The sequence below is a fragment of the Triticum urartu genome, chromosome 1A (assembly GCF_056163025.1).
Source record: "Triticum urartu cultivar PI428250 chromosome 1A, HENAU_Tu73, whole genome shotgun sequence".
Lineage (NCBI taxonomy): Eukaryota > Viridiplantae > Streptophyta > Magnoliopsida > Poales > Poaceae > Triticum > Triticum urartu.
In genome coordinates this window covers 509,472,139-509,489,716 of record NC_141873.1, presented here as the reverse complement: position 1 = coordinate 509,489,716, position 17,578 = coordinate 509,472,139, and the positions used below count along the sequence as shown (strand labels likewise).

The 17,578-nt window shown below is 46.1% G+C and overlaps 2 protein-coding genes and 1 pseudogene across 2 annotated transcripts; 2 read left to right on the top strand and 1 right to left on the bottom strand.

Annotated features, from left to right (window-relative positions):
• Nucleotides 1-1,991, bottom strand: LOC147992039 (uncharacterized). The gene is made up of 2 exons (XM_087527428.1): nucleotides 1,800-1,991; nucleotides 1-1,678 (listed from the first exon to the last, which is right to left on the bottom strand). The coding sequence occupies exons 1-2, from the start codon at nucleotides 1,825-1,827 to the stop codon at nucleotides 150-152; spliced, it is 1,557 nt and encodes a 518-aa protein (XP_087383554.1). The 5' UTR covers nucleotides 1,828-1,991; the 3' UTR covers nucleotides 1-149.
• Nucleotides 1,992-4,175: 2,184 nt separating this feature from the next.
• Nucleotides 4,176-4,869, top strand: LOC147992038 (uncharacterized). The gene has a single exon (XM_087539556.1). The coding sequence runs from the start codon at nucleotides 4,267-4,269 to the stop codon at nucleotides 4,696-4,698; it is 432 nt and encodes a 143-aa protein (XP_087395682.1). The 5' UTR covers nucleotides 4,176-4,266; the 3' UTR covers nucleotides 4,699-4,869.
• Nucleotides 4,870-6,801: 1,932 nt separating this feature from the next.
• Nucleotides 6,802-14,057, top strand: LOC147992037 (uncharacterized; annotated as a pseudogene).
• The last annotated feature ends 3,521 nt before the right edge of the window (nucleotides 14,058-17,578 follow it).

Sequence of the window (17,578 nt, the reverse complement as noted above, 5' to 3'; positions counted from 1 at the left end):
CTCTGGCTTGTATGGCTTGCCCTTGTCGTTGAATGGTTTCCTCTTGTATTTGCTCTTCTCCTTCTCTACTTTCCTGTCCTCCTTCTTAGGACAATCAGCAATGAAATGATTGGGATCACCACATTGATAGCAATACCTCTTTGATTTCCTCATTTTGGACTTGTCAGAGAAATTGCTTCTTGCTTCATAGCCATTTTTTCCATGCAATGCTCCATATTTCTTCCCCAAGAGAGACATTTCTTGCATTCCTTGTTGAATTTACCCTCGGCTTGATCATGGTCGTTTTCATCATCGCTTGATTCCTCCACCTGGACTTGCTTGGCCTTCAAGGCAGCATTGACCTTTTTGCCTGAGCATGGCAAAGCATACCCACTCATGATTTTGGATTCTTTCTGCTCCATGTCGTAGAGGAGGAATGTTGCAAGCACATCCAGAGGGGTGAGTAGTTCAAAGTTAGGCTTCTCGCGGATGAGGAAAACCAAGTTTGCGTTCGTTGGAGCCATGGCACGAAGCATCCTCCTCACAACATAGGAATCAGTCATCTCTTCGCACCCAAGACCCTTCATCTCATTGACCAAATTGTTAAGCCTTGCATGCATGTCACTGGGGGACTCATGTTTTCCTAAGGTGAACCTGTCCATATCTATCGTCAAATAGCCGAGCTTTGACTCACGAACTGCTTTATTAAATTTTCGGAGAGCATTCCAAATCTCCTTAGCACTCTCATAGTAGCAAATCCTCATGAATTGATCATGACTTAAGGCATTACCTAAGGCCCATATAGCTACGGAATTGTACTGTCGATTTCTCTTTTCAAGAGCCGTTGGATTTGCTTCATCCACACAAGAGAAACCAGTCTCCACAATTCTCCACAGAAGAGGGTGAATGCTAAGCAAATGGAATTTCATCCTACGCTGCCATGATAGATAGTGTGTGCCGTCGAAGCAAGGGACTTCTCCGGAGCAACGTTCATCGTGGGCGGGCGCCCTCCGCATGACAGCGTCCACCTTTGGCTCGTACCCGCGGATGATTCTGGACTCTTCTTGCCACATGTCATACTCGACGAAACTACGGAGCACATCCAGAGGGGTGAGTTCTTCAAAGTTAGGCCCCTCGCGGATGATGGTCACAAAGATTGAGCTCCTTGGTGTCATGGCACGAAGCATCTTCCTGACAACATAAGAATCTGTCACCTCTTCGCATCCAAGGCTCTTCATCTTGGTGACCAAAGTCTGGAGCCTCCCAAACATGTCATGGGGGGATTCGTGCTTCCTCCATGCAAACAACCTCATCTTCTCCCTCAACTGTTTGACCTTTAACTCATGAACGATTGGGGTGTCTTCATGCATAACCTGGAGAGCGTCCCAGACCTTATTAGCACTCTCGTACTGCCAGATCCGGTAGAGCTGATCATCACTCAGGGCACAGTATATGGCGTTCATGGCTTGGGCGTTGTAGTGGATGTTCCTCAACTCGAGAGCCGTTGGGTTTGCTTCATCCACACAAGAGAATCCGGCTTCCACGATGCTCCACACAAGAGGGTGAAAGAGCCGCAAGCGGACCTTCATCCGAGCCTGCCATCTTTCAAAGTCTTTGCCGTCGAAGCGAGGCGCTCCTACCGCGGCGGACTCCCCCCGCATCAGGAGCGTCTCCAACATCGCGTACTCGCCGTCTCCCCCTGCACCGCAACACAAAATCGGTGGCCATGAGGCGGAATCGGCCGAATACTGGAACGGAATCGAGAGGAGGATAAAAACAGGGAAGTGGACGGAAAGGGGGAGGTAGGGAGGCGGACGGACCTGTGCCGAGGAGGTCCGGCTGCTGCATTGTGGCGCGTGGTCCCCGGATCCCGGCCTCCAGCGTCGCTTTGGTTCGCCTCGCGGCGGCGGCGGGGCGAGGGGGGAGAGGCGCGCCGGCCGCCGGCGGAGATGAGCACGGTGGAGGAGCAAAGCCGAGCGCTTTGGAATCAATTTTTTTTTCTGTGTGTAGGAGGGAGCAGGCAAGCCCACTCGAGTTGGGTGCTTCGAATTCCTAACGTCGGCCTGTGGACACAAAAAAGGGGGAGAAAGAAATGGGCCGTTGCTCAAACTAAGGAATGGAATAACAAACCCTCAGTTACTCAAAAAAAAAAGTTAATCAAGAAACCTCAAAAAAAACTCTCAAAATGGTTCTAAAAAACAAACGCTCAAAATGGGAAGAAAAACTAAAAAACTTTCAAAAATTCTAAAGTCATTTGTATTTTTCACAACATAACAGAATGTGCATGATTTTTACGTTGTACCGGTAATAACTCATAAGTACTCCCTCCGTCCAAAGTTGGTACTAAGTTGAGACACTTATTTTGAGACGGAGGGAGTAGCAAGCTTTGCTGCTCGTTTTAAATATTGTATCATAAATCATCATATGCAGTATGCGAGCCTCAAATGTTATGCTACCATGAAAAGAGTTGTCTTCTACATTTCTTTGTCATTAATATGTCAAAACTCACATGTATTTATTGTCTAAAATTTATGTAAATTACAAATACGAAGATATAATGATTAATTGAACATGTAAAATGTGTTAATAAAACAATTACTTCCTTCGTCCCATAATGTAAGACGCTTTTTGACAGTTATCAAATTACGTATATGAAAAAATATTAATCATGTTATTAAAAAATGTTAAACGTGTATAAAAAATGTTATTAGTGTATAAAAAATGTACAAGGTGTACGGAAAAATTAGACATCATAAAATATGTTTTGAAAATGTTAATCATATATTGAAAAAAATGTTAAACATGCATAATTTTCTTATATGTATATAAAAATGTATGAAAAAGGTTGGCATCAAAACATGAATTTTTAAAAAAATGTTAATCATATTTTGGAGAAACGCTAAACATGCATAAGAATTGTTTATGTATATAAAAATTGTACAATGTGTATAAAAGGATATACATCAAAACATGTATTTAAAGAATGTTAATCATGTCTTTTAAAAATGTTAAACTTTAAACGTATATTAAAAAATGTTCCTGATGAAGACAAGAAATGTGAAAAGGTGTATGGAAAAAAGTAGGCATCAAAAAATAAGTTTTGAAAAATGTTAATAATACATATTGGAACAATATGAACATATATAAAAATGTTTATATGTATATAAAAATTGTACAATGTGTATGAAAAAATAGACATCAAATGATCCAAACATGTACTCCCTCCGTCCCATAATGTAAGACGTTTTTTGACACTACATTAGTGTCAAAAAGCGTCTTACATTATGGGACGGAGGGAGTATTTTTTTAAAAACAATCATCTATTGAAAATGTTAAACATGTATAAAAAATGTTTATGTATATAAATATATGCAAAGTGTATGAAAAAGATAGACATCAGAACATGTAGCTGTTTGTTAAAAAGACTCCTGTAGATATATTAGTAAACATTCTCAAATGACACTGCATGCACATATCTCGAGATGACGTCTGATGGCAGATAGGAGTGGAGCTACAGTTCCATGGTTGTCCTAAATATTATTCCCCGGCAGTATCTGAACGGTTTTCCTTATCCCAGCTAAGTATGACGAATGGTTGGATCCACAGATGCCTCAAACAGAGGATGACTTGATGGTCTTGCCATTGTGCACAATTTGGGGATGTAGCATGTAAACCCACCGTTCTGTGCATTAGTTTGAGGATTAATTCCATCGTTCTTAATCATTTGCTTACCTTATTTTTAGTCTTCGGCTTATGATCGCCCAGTACGTCGCATACAAGGACGGCTGGCATCTGGTTCATTGCATCCCTTGGATTAGTTATGCAAAATTAGTGCTTGGAGTCAGGTTTACTTTATTTACACTTGGTGCTGTGGCAATTTCGCAGCCATTCTTTGTTCTTAGCTATTGTTGTGAACTGGTTGCTTAAAAAGTACCTGGAGTATTGATTGATCAACCTTTAGTTTAATCTTTCTGAAACCTCGACACTCCACACAAACGTTGTACCTGAAGCCTTTCGTTTATTTTCAATCATTTTTGCTCCGGACAAAAGCAGCTTCTTGGCGTCGTCTTGAAGTCGAATTGCCATCAGATGTCAACCTTAAGAGAGCCGAGCTAACCCGCTGACTTCCTTTCCCATGCTCTCTTCTATATAAAGTGTGATGGATCAGCCTTGAGAGGCATTCCTCCACACACAAACACACCCTTGAGCAGTTGAGCTCCCTTGATTAAGAGCCACAAACCAATAAGCCAAGCACCTGCATTACTTCTCCTTGTCTCCACAACCACAATGGCGAGCGCCGCCCTGCCTCTCCTCATCATGGTGCTGGCCACTGCCAGTGCCCTTGTTCCAGCCACGGCAGGCACCAGCGCCCTTGTTCCAGCCACGGCAGGCACCAGCGCAAGCCCCTGGCCCCCGGCAAGGAGGAGCCGTTTCCTGCTTGTTGCCGGCGCCGTCCACCCGCCCCTGCCAGCGTACGATTGCTCCAAGAAGTCGGCCGAAGCATGCCTTGCGACGGGCACGGCGTGCTGCAGCGGCCAGTGTGTGGACACTGTCGCCAGCGTCCAACACTGCGGCGGCTGCAGCAAAGCGTGCAAGCTTGGCCGGACGTGCTGCGGTGGACGCTGCGTGGATCTTCTCTCCGACAAGAAGAACTGTGGCACCTGCTCTAACAAGTGCATCAAGAAGTGCAGCTATGGATTCTGTGACTACGCGCAGTAATTAACCTATAGATTATAATTAATGACTGCCCGTCTAGTATGGCAGGAAATTGTTGTGACTGATATTGTGGCCGTTGAAGATACCAAAAACTTGGTGTTGTGGCAATGATTTCTGCTAGTGATGTTGTTGATTAAATAAAAAACTGTCATCTCAATTTTTCTACCCGTAAATCAGAACAAGATGGTGAGTCTGAACTGTTGAAATTTTGCTAGTAGACCTTTGGCCCAAAGCCCAACTAAAATTCTGAAATTCTCTTGGCCCATTCATGCACACATGTGAGTGGAGTGAGTGAGGCTAAAGTTTAGTCCCATCCCGAAAGTTGAGAGAGAGTTGCACCTTTTTATAAGGTGAGCTCTTCTACCACTTGTATGAGCATGAGAAGAGAAGACCTACACGCGCGCTTCTCCTCCTCGCGGAGAGGGGCGATCAGGTTTTTGGGGAGCGCACTCGCGCGACTGCTGGCAGCGACGACTTCTTCACCGATCTCGGCAACCTCGTCCTCGACGACATGGGTGATAATGTCAATGCCGGCGGTGTTGCTCCCGCTGCACCGTATGTGATTCTATCATTCCTGTTCGAGATCATGGTAGAATTCATGTTTCTAGTATGTGCCCTAGATGTGATCTGTTCATCTGCTATGCTAGTTCACATGATTAGTTTAATCTCTGTTGCTGTAGTCATGATTTATCTTCTGTTTATTCGGATTAAATCTCGTAGTAATTTGCTCATATTTCCAACATGAACTGTTCAAATTGTTGTAAAAAATAGACATGAGAATAGACATAAGATATGTGGAATGAGCTTTCACTTTATTATTCAGATCTTCAGATAGAATAGATGAAAACTTGTAATGATCGAGGTGAAACCGAGTGCTGCATAATTTCTAGCATCTAACATCGTAGCCTTTTTCAAATAATGCGTCTTTATTGGTTATCAATAGCCTTTTTCAAATAATGTGTCTTTATTGATCGAGGTAAACGTTAGTTCTGTAACTCTGAGTGAAGGGTAGGTTCACAATTATCAAATCTCTATTTTGCAATTTAATATTTGCAGTTGCAGAGGACTCATTTGGTATTTATGCTGCGAGATGATTCTACCCCATGACCATGCTCGCTAAATTGAATTGTGTGAAGGTGTACAAGAAAGGTGTATTTGTCTCCGTGTATATGTGGCTTCACCTTTTGTAAATGTCAACAGATAACAGTAGGTTTAACTGTGATTTGAGTCTCAACTAAATTCAAGTGTTTACTAACGATCTGATTTGGACCAGCACTCTGCATCACCGATCAAGTTATGGTTGTGTTTTAAAATTATTGTCTCAAATTATGATATTATATAACCTTTTTGGTCTGTCAGCTGTTAGGTGCCTTGAAATGCCAACATGGCAAACTTCTCATTTGTTTAAAGTTTGGATAGTTAAGGATAATATGGATAACATTTTTCCAGTGGGTTATTGAAACTGCTAAGACCCTCGATTTCTTATAATTGTGTTTAAGATAGAGGTAGGAGTTAGAGATAGAATAGGTTTAACATGTACGACTTGCCCTCTACTCTAAGTCTCTCTCCCTCACAATGTATTCTATATATACCCCATATGAGGGTCGGATCAATACAACAGAAACAACACAATATTTAGTCATTCTACAGTTTTCTACATGGTATCAGAGCCAAGAGGTTTGAGTTCAAGTCCCGGCTGGCGCAATTAAATTGCAGCCCACTTTTGGTCCACGTTTAGGCCTGAGGGAGCCACACGTGAGGAAGAGTGTTGGCGTATAATGTGTTGCCTAGTCTCTTTCATCAGATCGGTCTGATGGATGAACTGGTTAGGTGCATAGACTTACAACCAAGAGGTTCAGGGTTTAAAACCCAGTAAACGCAATAAAAACGTGAGAGGGGGTGTTGGAGTAGATCAATGTCTATAGGTTTTAATTTTCGAATTTCTTAGATCCATTCACTAGATTGATCATATTAGCCACCAAATAAATCTCTGAATACCCCAATCCCGACGAGAAAAAGTAAGATCGGTGCAGCAATCTTTATCCCAGACGGTGGCCAAATCACTCGACCCGACGTGCATCCTTGACCCCTATGCTCCAACAGGCGATGGTACGGTGGACGGACTTCTGCATCGGTCGCGCGCCCGCCTCTACATCAACCAACTCCGTCGGCCTGAACACGCACCGAACACCAGGGCTGGAGCACGGGAGGGACTACCCGGCGAGCCACATGCAACAAAATTGCCTCCAAGGACAGGTGTGCTTGTTCAGCAATTATTATTGGCTACTTCCTTACGTGAACATGCATCGGGCCAGGGCAAGATGGGATGTGGGATACATCCACGATCCTAGATCGATTCCACCCGGTGAACACGATGGCCTCCATCGTCAAAGCTGCGGCCTCGCCACGGGACTCCACGCTGTAGCGCCAACCGCCAATCAGCCGTCGTCGTCGTACGTCGCGCACCAGCGCAGACTTCGAGTCGCTCACGTACGAGCCGAACCGGCCAAACAAGGCCAGCGATTTCACCGAGCAATCGCATCGAGCGATCTCCACCGGTTCCGCGCCGCCACATCGAGCGCTGCACCTGTAGGCTGCAGCTACCTACATCGACTTCCATCGCCCGTGCGCATGTAGATCTCGGACGAGACGCTCGCCGCCGGAGCCAGCAGCGCTTCCAGGAGCTCCATCACAAACAACGCGGTGGCGGCGCTCACGGCCTCGCACGTCACGGTGTCGCATCTTCAGCTCCAACGCGACGCATCTGCAGCCTCATGAGTCCATGCAGGCACAGAAGCTTGAAGAACACGCGGCAACATACTCTGACTCCCTCCCGTCACATCCATACATCGATGGCTTGGCCTTCAGTTACGGATGCATACGAGTGCATGGCCTGGCCATTCGCTAGAGATCCAGCTGCATCGCCATATCTGCGACCCCCTCTACCGAGCCGAACATCTCGTTGTACGACTACGCCAGGCTACGAGCCAACATACTTCTTCGACACGATACGGCATCGACACCCCGTCGCCACAAAGGACGGCTCCAAGCGACGAATCATCATCAACACGCTGCTGCAGTGTCAACGCCGACACTTCATCGTTAAGGTCTTCATCAACATGGTCTTCACCAACATCATCGTCGACACACCGCTGCCGCCTCGTCCACAAGATGGACACCTAGCATCCTCTGACAGACTTTTCTGCAAGACGCGACCTCGACAACAGCAATGACCGCGTCAAGGCGATGGCATCGACAGCGTCATCCACGACGTCACGACTGCATCGACACTGTGTCACTACAGTGACGACCCTACACGGCCACACGGTTATGGCAAAACCGATGTGTGCTCGATGGGTTTCCTTTGGTCTTGGCAAAACCGATGGACTCATCGCCAACGGCACCCTCTGACATCCTCAAGGTGCATCGTCCATGTCAGTAGCTCCGTTATAGCGCATTTTTTTGCGCCTCCGGCTTTATGCGGCTTCATCATCCACGACGACTACACCATCGACCACGGCTACATCATCATGATTGGCTACCTCAACATCGACATTAATGGCTATGTCTACAGCAACTCATTAGCGACAACTCCAGTCAACAGCGTCTGCGTCATCACTAGCGTCCACGCGACTCCCGCTGTGACTGCGAGAGGGAATATGAGAGAGACAAGGAAGACACCAGAAGGGACGCAATTACCGCCCTAGGTGTCGATCCATCAGAGACGTAGTTGATGATGGCGCAGTGGAGAAGACGACGAAAGCGCAAGACTACAAATTCAGTCACAATTGTCCGCTTCACTCCCGCTACGACTGAGGAGGAATGTTAGAATATAATTGTGTTTAAGATAGAGGTAGGAGTTAGAGATAGGATAGGTTTAACATGTACGACTTGCCCTCTACTCTAAGTCTTTCTTCCTCACAATGTATTCTATATATACCCCATATGAAGGTCGGATCAATACAACAGAAACAACACAATATTCAGTCATCCTACAATTTTCTACACTTAGGAGTTCAATTAGTACATAATCAGCCACTTCAGATGCCCCATGTTCTTTTTTTTCATCTGATGGAACTTCTGTTCAGTTTGTTGTTTGAAGGGTAACTCCAGCTATCATCTAGTTACTGTCATTGAGCACCTTGGTCTCGACTTGAACGGCAGGTGGCAAGCAGCAGAGCAGTGGCTCTTTTCCTTCTGGCAATGTGCTGACAATCCCCACGTCCAAGAAATATCTGTAGATCTGAACTAAAACCACGACGAATAATTTCAAACGAAGAGAGTAGAAATTCTTATGGGTGTGAGGCGTACATTTTTTTTCTATGAAAGGATGGATGCCTGAGGCATGTCTGGCATTCTACAGACAAACTGAACACAAGGGCAGTGACGAAGGAAACTGAAAGGTGATATTAGCAAGGATGGCCAAGTGTTGCTTGGCCGAGTCGTTGCAGGATTTTGCAGCATGTAGGATACTCGACCGAAGAAATCACTCATAACCATTAGGTGTACACTATCGTTGTCATGTGGGGCCAGCCCTATACACGCAAGGGACCTGCGCGGGCCGGCCCTATACCTGCTTAAAGATATGTCCAAGTTTAATTATAGTCTTTTTAGATTAGGAGTCTGGGTATTAGTTGCAAAAGGTTTAGTCCCGAAGAAGGTTACCCTGCCAACACCCAATTGTAATAGAAGTCTTAGTTTGGTCTTATAATTAAGTTATATATAGCCAGCCCTTGGATCAATAAACGCAAGCAGAGAATATCCTACAACCTCTCCTCCCTTGCTCCTGCGCCATGGCGCCCCTCCTCACCCCTTCTCCAACCATAGGCAAGCGAGGGCCTTGCCCTCGTCCTCCTACCAACCACGACTACAACCTGTGCGGCAATCAGCCGGGCCGTGACAACTTGGTATCAGCTTTCTCGTCGATCCCAACAGCCATGTCTCCGCCGTCGGCGCCCCTACCGCAAACACCCTAGCAGACCTCGCGACCAAACAACACGAGGATCATGAGTCCGTGGTCGCCACTTTGAACAGCCTCTCGGAGGAGAACCACACTGCTCGGACAGAGCGCGCCGAGGACCGCGCCACCCTCCAGCCCGTCGCCGCGACACTCAAAACCCTCTAGGACCAGCTGGCGGACACGTCACAGCAGCAGCACGCGCAGAACCTGGCCCTCCTTCGGCTGGAAGGCAAGGGCACGCCTCAATTGGGTGGTACCGGGCTCCTACGGCCCCCGGATGCGCCATCCCACACCGGGGGCCCGGCCGATCCAGGGGATAGGGCTCCACGCCTCTACAAGATTGATTTTCCCCTCTTTGACCGGGCCAGCGATCCACGGCCGTGGCTGACACTTTGCAATCTTTTATTCCTCAGGCAGCGAACGCCGGAGTCGGATAAGGCTTGGCTAGCCTCATACCACCTCACTGATGTCACTGCATTATGGTATGGCCACCTTGAGACTAAGATGGGCCAGCGGCCGTCCTGGACCGAGTTTCAAAAACTGATCGCCAACCACTTCAGACCGCCGACCCGCGCCAACCCCTTTGGCGAGCTGATCTCCACTCGCCGCTCCGGCACCGTGGCAGAATACTCCAAGCACTTTCTAGAGAATCTCTCTCGGGTGCGCCTCATTGCTGACGACGATGGGCGGGATATCTTCACCAACAACTTGGGCGAGCCTATGAAAACTCATGTCGAGATGCTGAAACCGGTGACTTTGGATGCAGCTATGGACTTAGCAATCTCCATTGAGCACCTCAACACTGTCACCAACACCGCGACCACTCCGGGCCGGCCCAGCCGTCAACTCCGCCCCATGGCTGCACCTACTCCGGCCTTGCCGGACTCCTCCAACCCCACGCCCGCGCTCGTCTTTAAAAGACTCACGCCCGCCGAGATGGATGAACGGCGCGCTAAGGGTCTCTGCTTCAATTGTGACAAGAAGTTTGCGCGGGGCCATCGCTGCAAACGACTGTTCTACATTCAATCCGCCGACGCCGAAGAGGAGCAGTTTGAGGATTTCCAGGAAGCACAAATCTCACTCTTGGCTATTACCGGAATTCCCACCAGCGACACAATGCAGGTCACTCTTCGCATCGGGGACCGTGACTTGGTCGCCTTGCTTGATTCAGGCAGCACTCATAACTTCATCCACGAAGAGCTGGCCACCATCGTCGGGTTGCCTTTCTCCTCCAATCATCGTTTGGGAGTCACGGTCGCTAATGGCGATAAGGTGACCTGTCGGGGACTCCTTCAGCAGGCTGCGATCACCATTGACAAGGAGCGTTTCGTTGTGGATCTGCATGCCATTCAATTGGGCGGTTTCGACATCGTCCTCTGTACACGATTCCTCAAAACTCTTGGGCCAATTCTCTGGGATTTCATTACACAGTGGATGTCGTTTTGGCACTCGGATCACCGTGTGGAGTGGTCGGGCCTCGGATCCCTCGGACATCCTGCCCACCTACATGTGTGCGAAGGCAAGGAACTTCTAGATAGCCTGGTGGCCACTTTCACCGATGTTTTCGCCGACCCACATGGCCTACCGCCGCAGCGCCCACATGACCATCATATTCATCTTATTCCCGGGACACCGCCGGTTGCTGTCCGTCCCTACCGCTACCCAACTATTCAAAAAGATGAACTGGAGCGCCAATGTTCAGAGATACTGGATCGCGGTCTGACCTGTCCTAGTTCTTCTACATTTTCATCCCCGTTCTACTCGTCAGAAAGGTCGACAGGACTTGGCGTTTCTGTATCGACTACCGTGGTCTCAACCTTGTCACCATCAAGGACAAGTTTCCAATTCCCGTTGTCGATGAACTTCTGGATGAACTCAAGGGCGCCCGCTTTTTCACCAAACTGGATCTCTGGTCGGGTTACCACCAGGTTTGGATGGCCCCTGAGGATATCCATAAGACGGCATTCCGCACACATGAGGGCCTCTTTGAGTTTGTAGTGATGGCCTTTGGTTTGACAAATGCCCCAGCGATGTTCCAAGCACTCATGAACGACGTCCTCCGTCCCTACCTTCGTCGGTTTGTGCTTGTGTTCTTCGATGATATCTTGATCTACAACTCGTCCTGGTCGGATCACCTACGTCATGTCAAGCTCGTTTTGGAGGCTATGCGCACACATCAACAGTTTCTCAAGCGCTCCAAGTGTTCCTTTGGGGAGGAAACCATGGCTTATCTGGGACACGTCATCTCCGCTATAGGAGTTGCCATGGACATCGACAAGTTTCTTGTCGTGGTAGACTGGTCGGTTCCGCGCACCGTCCGCGTTGTGCGTGGTTTCTTAGGACTGGTAGGGCACTAGCGCAAGTTCATCCGGTATTTTGGCACCATTGCAGCTCCCCTCACGACACTCATCAAGAAAGACAGATTTCTTTGGACGCCTGCAGCGACTATTGCCTTTGAAGCCCTCAAGAAAGCTCTTACCACAACCCCTGTGCTTCAGCTGCCGGATTTTGTTGTTTCATTCATCTGTGGAGTGTGATGCATCTGGATCTGGTTTCGGGGCAGTCATGCATCAAGGTGGCGGCCCCATTGCCTATTTCAGCAAAACCATCGCTCCGCGTCATGCTTCTCTTGTCGCTTATGAACGGGAGCTCATTGGTCTGGTGCACGCCGTGCGCCACTGGCGGCCCTATCTTTGGGGACGTGCGTTCATTGTCAAAACTGACCACTACAGCCTGAAGTTTTTGCTGGACCAACGCCTCGCTACCATTCCACAAACATCATTGGGTGGGCAAACTATTGGGGTTTGACTTCACGGTGGAATATAAACCGGGTCGCCAAAACATCGTCACCGATGCTCTTTCTCGCCGTGATGCTCCTGTCGGCCAGGCACTCGCCATATCCGGGCCTTCTTTTGATCTATTTGAAGCTCTCCGTCAGGCTACACACACGGACCCGGCGCTTGTCACTTTCCGGGAACAACTAGAATCTGGTGAGTTAGGACAGCCTTGGGCTCTCGTTGATGGTGTTGTTACCTTCCAACAGCGGGCTTATGTGCCACCGGCATCGTCGCTGCTCGGGGAGGTCCTGGCTGCAGCCCATGATGCGGGCCATGAAGGTATCCAGAAGTCACTTCATCGTCTTTGTCGGGATTTCCATCTGCCGCAAGCAAGGGCCGCACTTCAGCAGTATATTCGTGCTTGTCAGGTTTGTTAACGCAACAAGACGGAGCAGCTTCATCTAGCCGGCTTATTGCAGCCCCTGACAGTGCCCTCTCGTGTCTGGGAAGACATCTCCATGGATTTCATTGAGGCACTTCCGAAGGTGGGCGGCAAAAGTGTGATACTGACCGTTGTGGACCGTTTCTCCAAGTATGCGCATTTCATCCCCTTGGCGCATTCGTACACTGCGGAGTCTGTTGCTAAAGCCTTCTTCTCCAACATTGTCCGACTTCATGGGTTTCCCACATCCTCGGACAGGGATGTGGTTTTCACTTCGGGCTTTTGGAAGGCTCTGTTTGCCGCCACGGGGAAACGCTTGCACATGAGTTTGGCCTTCCATCCGCAGTCTGATGGGCAATCTGAGGCCGTCAATCGCGTCATCACCATGTAGCTTCGTTGCATAACTGGGGATCGCCCACGGCAGTGGCTCCAATGGTTGCCTTGGGTGGAGTACTGCTATAACACTTCGTACCACTCAGCGTTGAAGGGCACGCCTTTCAGGGTGGTTTATGGACGGGACCCTCCCTCATTCTGGGACTATACGCCGGGCGAGATTCGCAATCAAGCGGTGGAATGGTAGATCGTCGACCGTGATCAGTTCTTACACGATATCCGTGAGTGTCTCCTTCAGGCAGCACAACAATACAAGCATTACTATGATGATAAGCATCGGGCCCTTTCTTTTGATGTTGGAGAGTGGGTTTGGCTCCGTCTTCAGCACCGGCCGGCGGCATTCCTTGGAGTAGGCCCAAAAGGGGAATTAGCTCCCAAATATTATGGGCCTTTCAAAGTCCTTGCAAAAATCGATACAGTTGCTTACCGTTTGGAGCTGCCCCCACGCGCCCGCATTCACAATGTTTTCCATGTCGGGGTCTTGAAGAAGTACCATGGTCCACCGCCGGAAGTTCCGCCGATGCTTCCACCTCTGTTTCAGGGTCGAGTACATCCAACCCATGTCCAAGCATTGCGTGCTCGTATTGCCCGCGGTATCCAGCAGGTGCTCATTCACTGGGAGGGCCAGCCGGCGTCTGCTGCTTCATGGGAGGATGTTACAACCTTCCGCGAACGTTATCCAAGCTTCCAGCTCGAGGACGAGCTATTTCAGAATGGAGGGGGAGATGTCATGTGGGGCCAGCCCTATAGGCGCAAGGGACCTGCGCGGGCCGGCCCTGCACCTGTCTAAAGATATGTCCTAGTTTAATTATAGTCTTTTTATATTAGGAGTTTGGGTATTAATTGGAAAGGTTTAGTCCCAAAGAAGGTTACCCTGCCAACACCCAATTGTAATAGGAGTCTTAGTCTGGTCTTGTAATTAGGCTATATATAGCCAGCCCTTGGATCAATAAACGCAAGCAAAGAATATCCTACAACCTCTCCTCCCTTGCTCCTGCGCCACGGCGCCCCTCCTCACCCCCTTCTCCAACCATAGGCAAGCGAGGGCCTCACCCTCATCCTCCTACCAACCACGACTACAACCTGCGCGGCAATCAGCCGGGCCATGACAATCGTAGTATGTTTTCTTTTTTTGTCGTGCAGAAAAAAATGCACTACAGTTAGACCCTAGATTATCGCATGTTTTTATTTATTTAGGGATAGACAATTGTATGGTTTATTTTGTTAGAACGAGACTAAATGTGTAGACCATTGGAAAGCACCTGTGTATTGTTGTGATGGGGAGCGTTCGCCAAATAAGATACACCTTCAGTTTCAGATAACAGTTGATACTTTCAACCTCTGTTTCTTTTCTTCTTCTTTTTTCCTTTTTGATGCCTGCTATCAATATTATAACATCATTCACCAGAGGGAGTCCATTCTTACCATATGATATATTTTATCTTTATTTTATGTAGTTCACATGAAGTCATATCTTGTTATGAATTTGCACAGATTCACATTATGGCATCATGGCTTACAATTTCTCAATTTTTACAAACTAAAAAAAGTGAAAATACAGGAGAGATAATATGGGTTGCATAGATAACTAGATGCTAAAAAGGATTTCCACGCTTGTGCCATCTTGTTTGGTCCCTGCCTTTACTTAGACTAGATGTTTCTTATGGACTAAAATAGATTGGTGGTCGACTTATTCACTTTGGTCACTGAACTCCGTTACTCCAAAGTATGTGAAATGTGAACACTAGGTTTATCTTTCGAAAAGACCACCTCCCCAATAATTTATAAACTTTGCTTGGTTATATAAATAAGCATAGTAGTATAATGGAAATAAGTGATCTAAGTTGTGTATTCAAGACATCTAAAACCATAGTTCAAGTAAAAGTAATACAGAGAGCGTATACAAGAAACTAAGCAAAGCCCTTAATTATCACATCTCGAAGTCGTCAAAATCAGGCATGTGAAAATGAAGAACATCAACTATCCCCGTGAGCTGCTCCAGCTGATTGCCAGAGACATGCATGGATGAAAAGGCGCGCACCTTGCCACTAATCTTCTTCACCGATTTGACCAAATTTGTTGGGTCACGTGGTACGCCACTCTAGTGTCAAATAAAAAATTTCCTACCACGCAACCAAGATCAAACTGTTGAGGATAGATCATGGGATCAGATCTACCACTAGAAGCGCGGTCACCACAGCGAAAGTAGAGTTGGTGATGCATGTAGCCGATAGCAGAGTCGTTTCCTCCTCGTGCAGCTGATCTCCCACGAACGGTTCCTCGCGAATCCCTTGAACAACTCCTTGCAGTTCCCTTGAGCGGTTCGTCCAAGCTATGTAAATGTGATGCCTCCGAGGTATCCACACGTACACGAAGCAGCATCGGACGGGGGACTGCTAGGTTTGGTCGCGCGGGATGGGTGCGTGGGGAATGGCGGTGTCGGCTGTGTAGGGAGGAAAAAGATCACCCCTAAGAGGTGCGTCCACTCCCCTTTATATATAGACCTCCGAGGTGGGCTCAACACTTAAAGGCCTACTAGGGGTCCATACCCATTTCCCACTTGGATCAATATGAATTGGCACCACTAAGCTTTAATAGTTGACTGCTTAACTCTGACATTTGACCATTGGCCATGAAATATTGGTCATTAATTGTTGACTTTAAAAAACCGATGAGTTTCTTTAACAAACATGGATTTATAAAAAAAGTTTGTGAATTTAATTTTTTTTATGATTTTTAAAAAATAACGAAGTTGAAAAAATACTCACACATTTGAAAAGTTCATGAATTTGAAAAGGTATTCATGGATTTAAAAAATTAAGGAAGTTGAAAAAAGTTCATGGATTTGAAAAGAAATCATGAATTTGAAAAGATGTTTGTAGATTTGAAAATGTTTACTTATTTTTCAGAAAGTTCATGGATTTGAAAGAAAACACAAAGTGGAAAAAAAGAAATCATGGGTATGAAAATTATTAATGAATTTGGAAAAAGTTTGCGGCTTGAAATTGTTCAAAGTAAGTTCATGATTTCTAAAAAAAAGTTCATGAAAAATGAAAACAAATCATGAAACAAAGAAAAATAAAAAAATAAAAAAATGAAACAGAAAAAGAAATGAAAAAAGAACTAAAACCTAACTGGAAAAACCACTGGAACCCACCCCAGGAAACCGGTAGAGAAGTTTCACAAAACCAGTGAAAAAAGGATCTACGTGGGCCGCCCCATATAGGAACTACACGTATGTGGGATGTGAGCACGTTGTATGGTTAACGGGGAGCTCCTTCTTCTAAAAAAACGGGGAGTTCCTATACGCCGCTTATTGCGGCAAGTAGTTGCAGTTTCGCACATGAAACGGCTCACCTGGCCGGCCCATTCTGGGATGAAAATATCGCAAAAATAAGAAGCGCTGGGGAATCCAACCCACGGCCTGCTACATAGGCTTGCTATACGCTAGCCACTGCGATAGGCGACCAATTGCGAAAGATATGCAGCGCAAATGTAAAAGAAACTACCAACAGCAGCAAAAATTCCAAAAAAACATGTTGGCAAAGGATCAAACACAAGACCACACGACCGGTAACCACGTCCATAACCATTGTACTAAGTAAGGTTACATGTCTAACAGAGGCAGCCAGGTACATATGATCTTTATATGCGGCAGATTAAAACTTTTGAAGAAAATTCAACTGTGATTTTCAAAAAGGAAAAACTTTTTGAAACGCAAACATTATTTGGGAAAATAAAATTGAATATGAGAACATTTTTCAAAATTATGAACTACTTCTTGTAAACGCAAAACATTTTTGAAAAACAATAACAAAATTGAAAAAGTAAATATTTTTAAAAATTACAAACTATTTTTTACAGAACTCAAGAATTTTTTGAATTTTCCAATTAATTAGGAAAACATGGATATTTTTCAAATTTATGAACAAAATTTGAAAATTCTAGCATTTTTTTGAATACGTGAAATTTTTTGAAAACAGCAATATTTTCTGAAATACGCAGACATTTATTAATTATTGAACAAAAACTAAACATTCGGACATTTTTTGAATTTTTAAAAGAAATTTTGAAACATGAATATTTTTTTAATATGCAAATTTTTAAAAGGAAAATACTTTTTGAGTTCGTGAACATAATTTGTAAACAGGAATATTTTTCTAAATTCCCAAACATATTCCAATTTGGAAATGTGAACTTTTTTCGAAATAATTTCTTTTGGTTCTTGCACAAAAAATTCCAAACGTGATTTTTCAGACTTTTGTGTAAACATGGGCACTTTCTAAATTTGTGAACAAAAATTTAAAGTAA

What these genes read in the sequence shown, in the direction of transcription:
- LOC147992039 (XM_087527428.1), bottom strand. Translation starts at nt 1,827, where the DNA reads ATGCAGCAGCCGGACCTCCTCGGCACAG. An exon ending in GCCGGACCTCCTCGGCACAG is followed by an intron (nt 1,679 to 1,799) that starts GTCCGTCCGCCT and finishes GTTGCGGTGCAG; the next exon opens with GGGGAGACGGCGAGTACGCG.
- LOC147992038 (XM_087539556.1), top strand. Translation starts at nt 4,267, where the DNA reads ATGGCGAGCGCCGCCCTGCCTCTCCTCATCATGGTGCTGGCCACTGCC.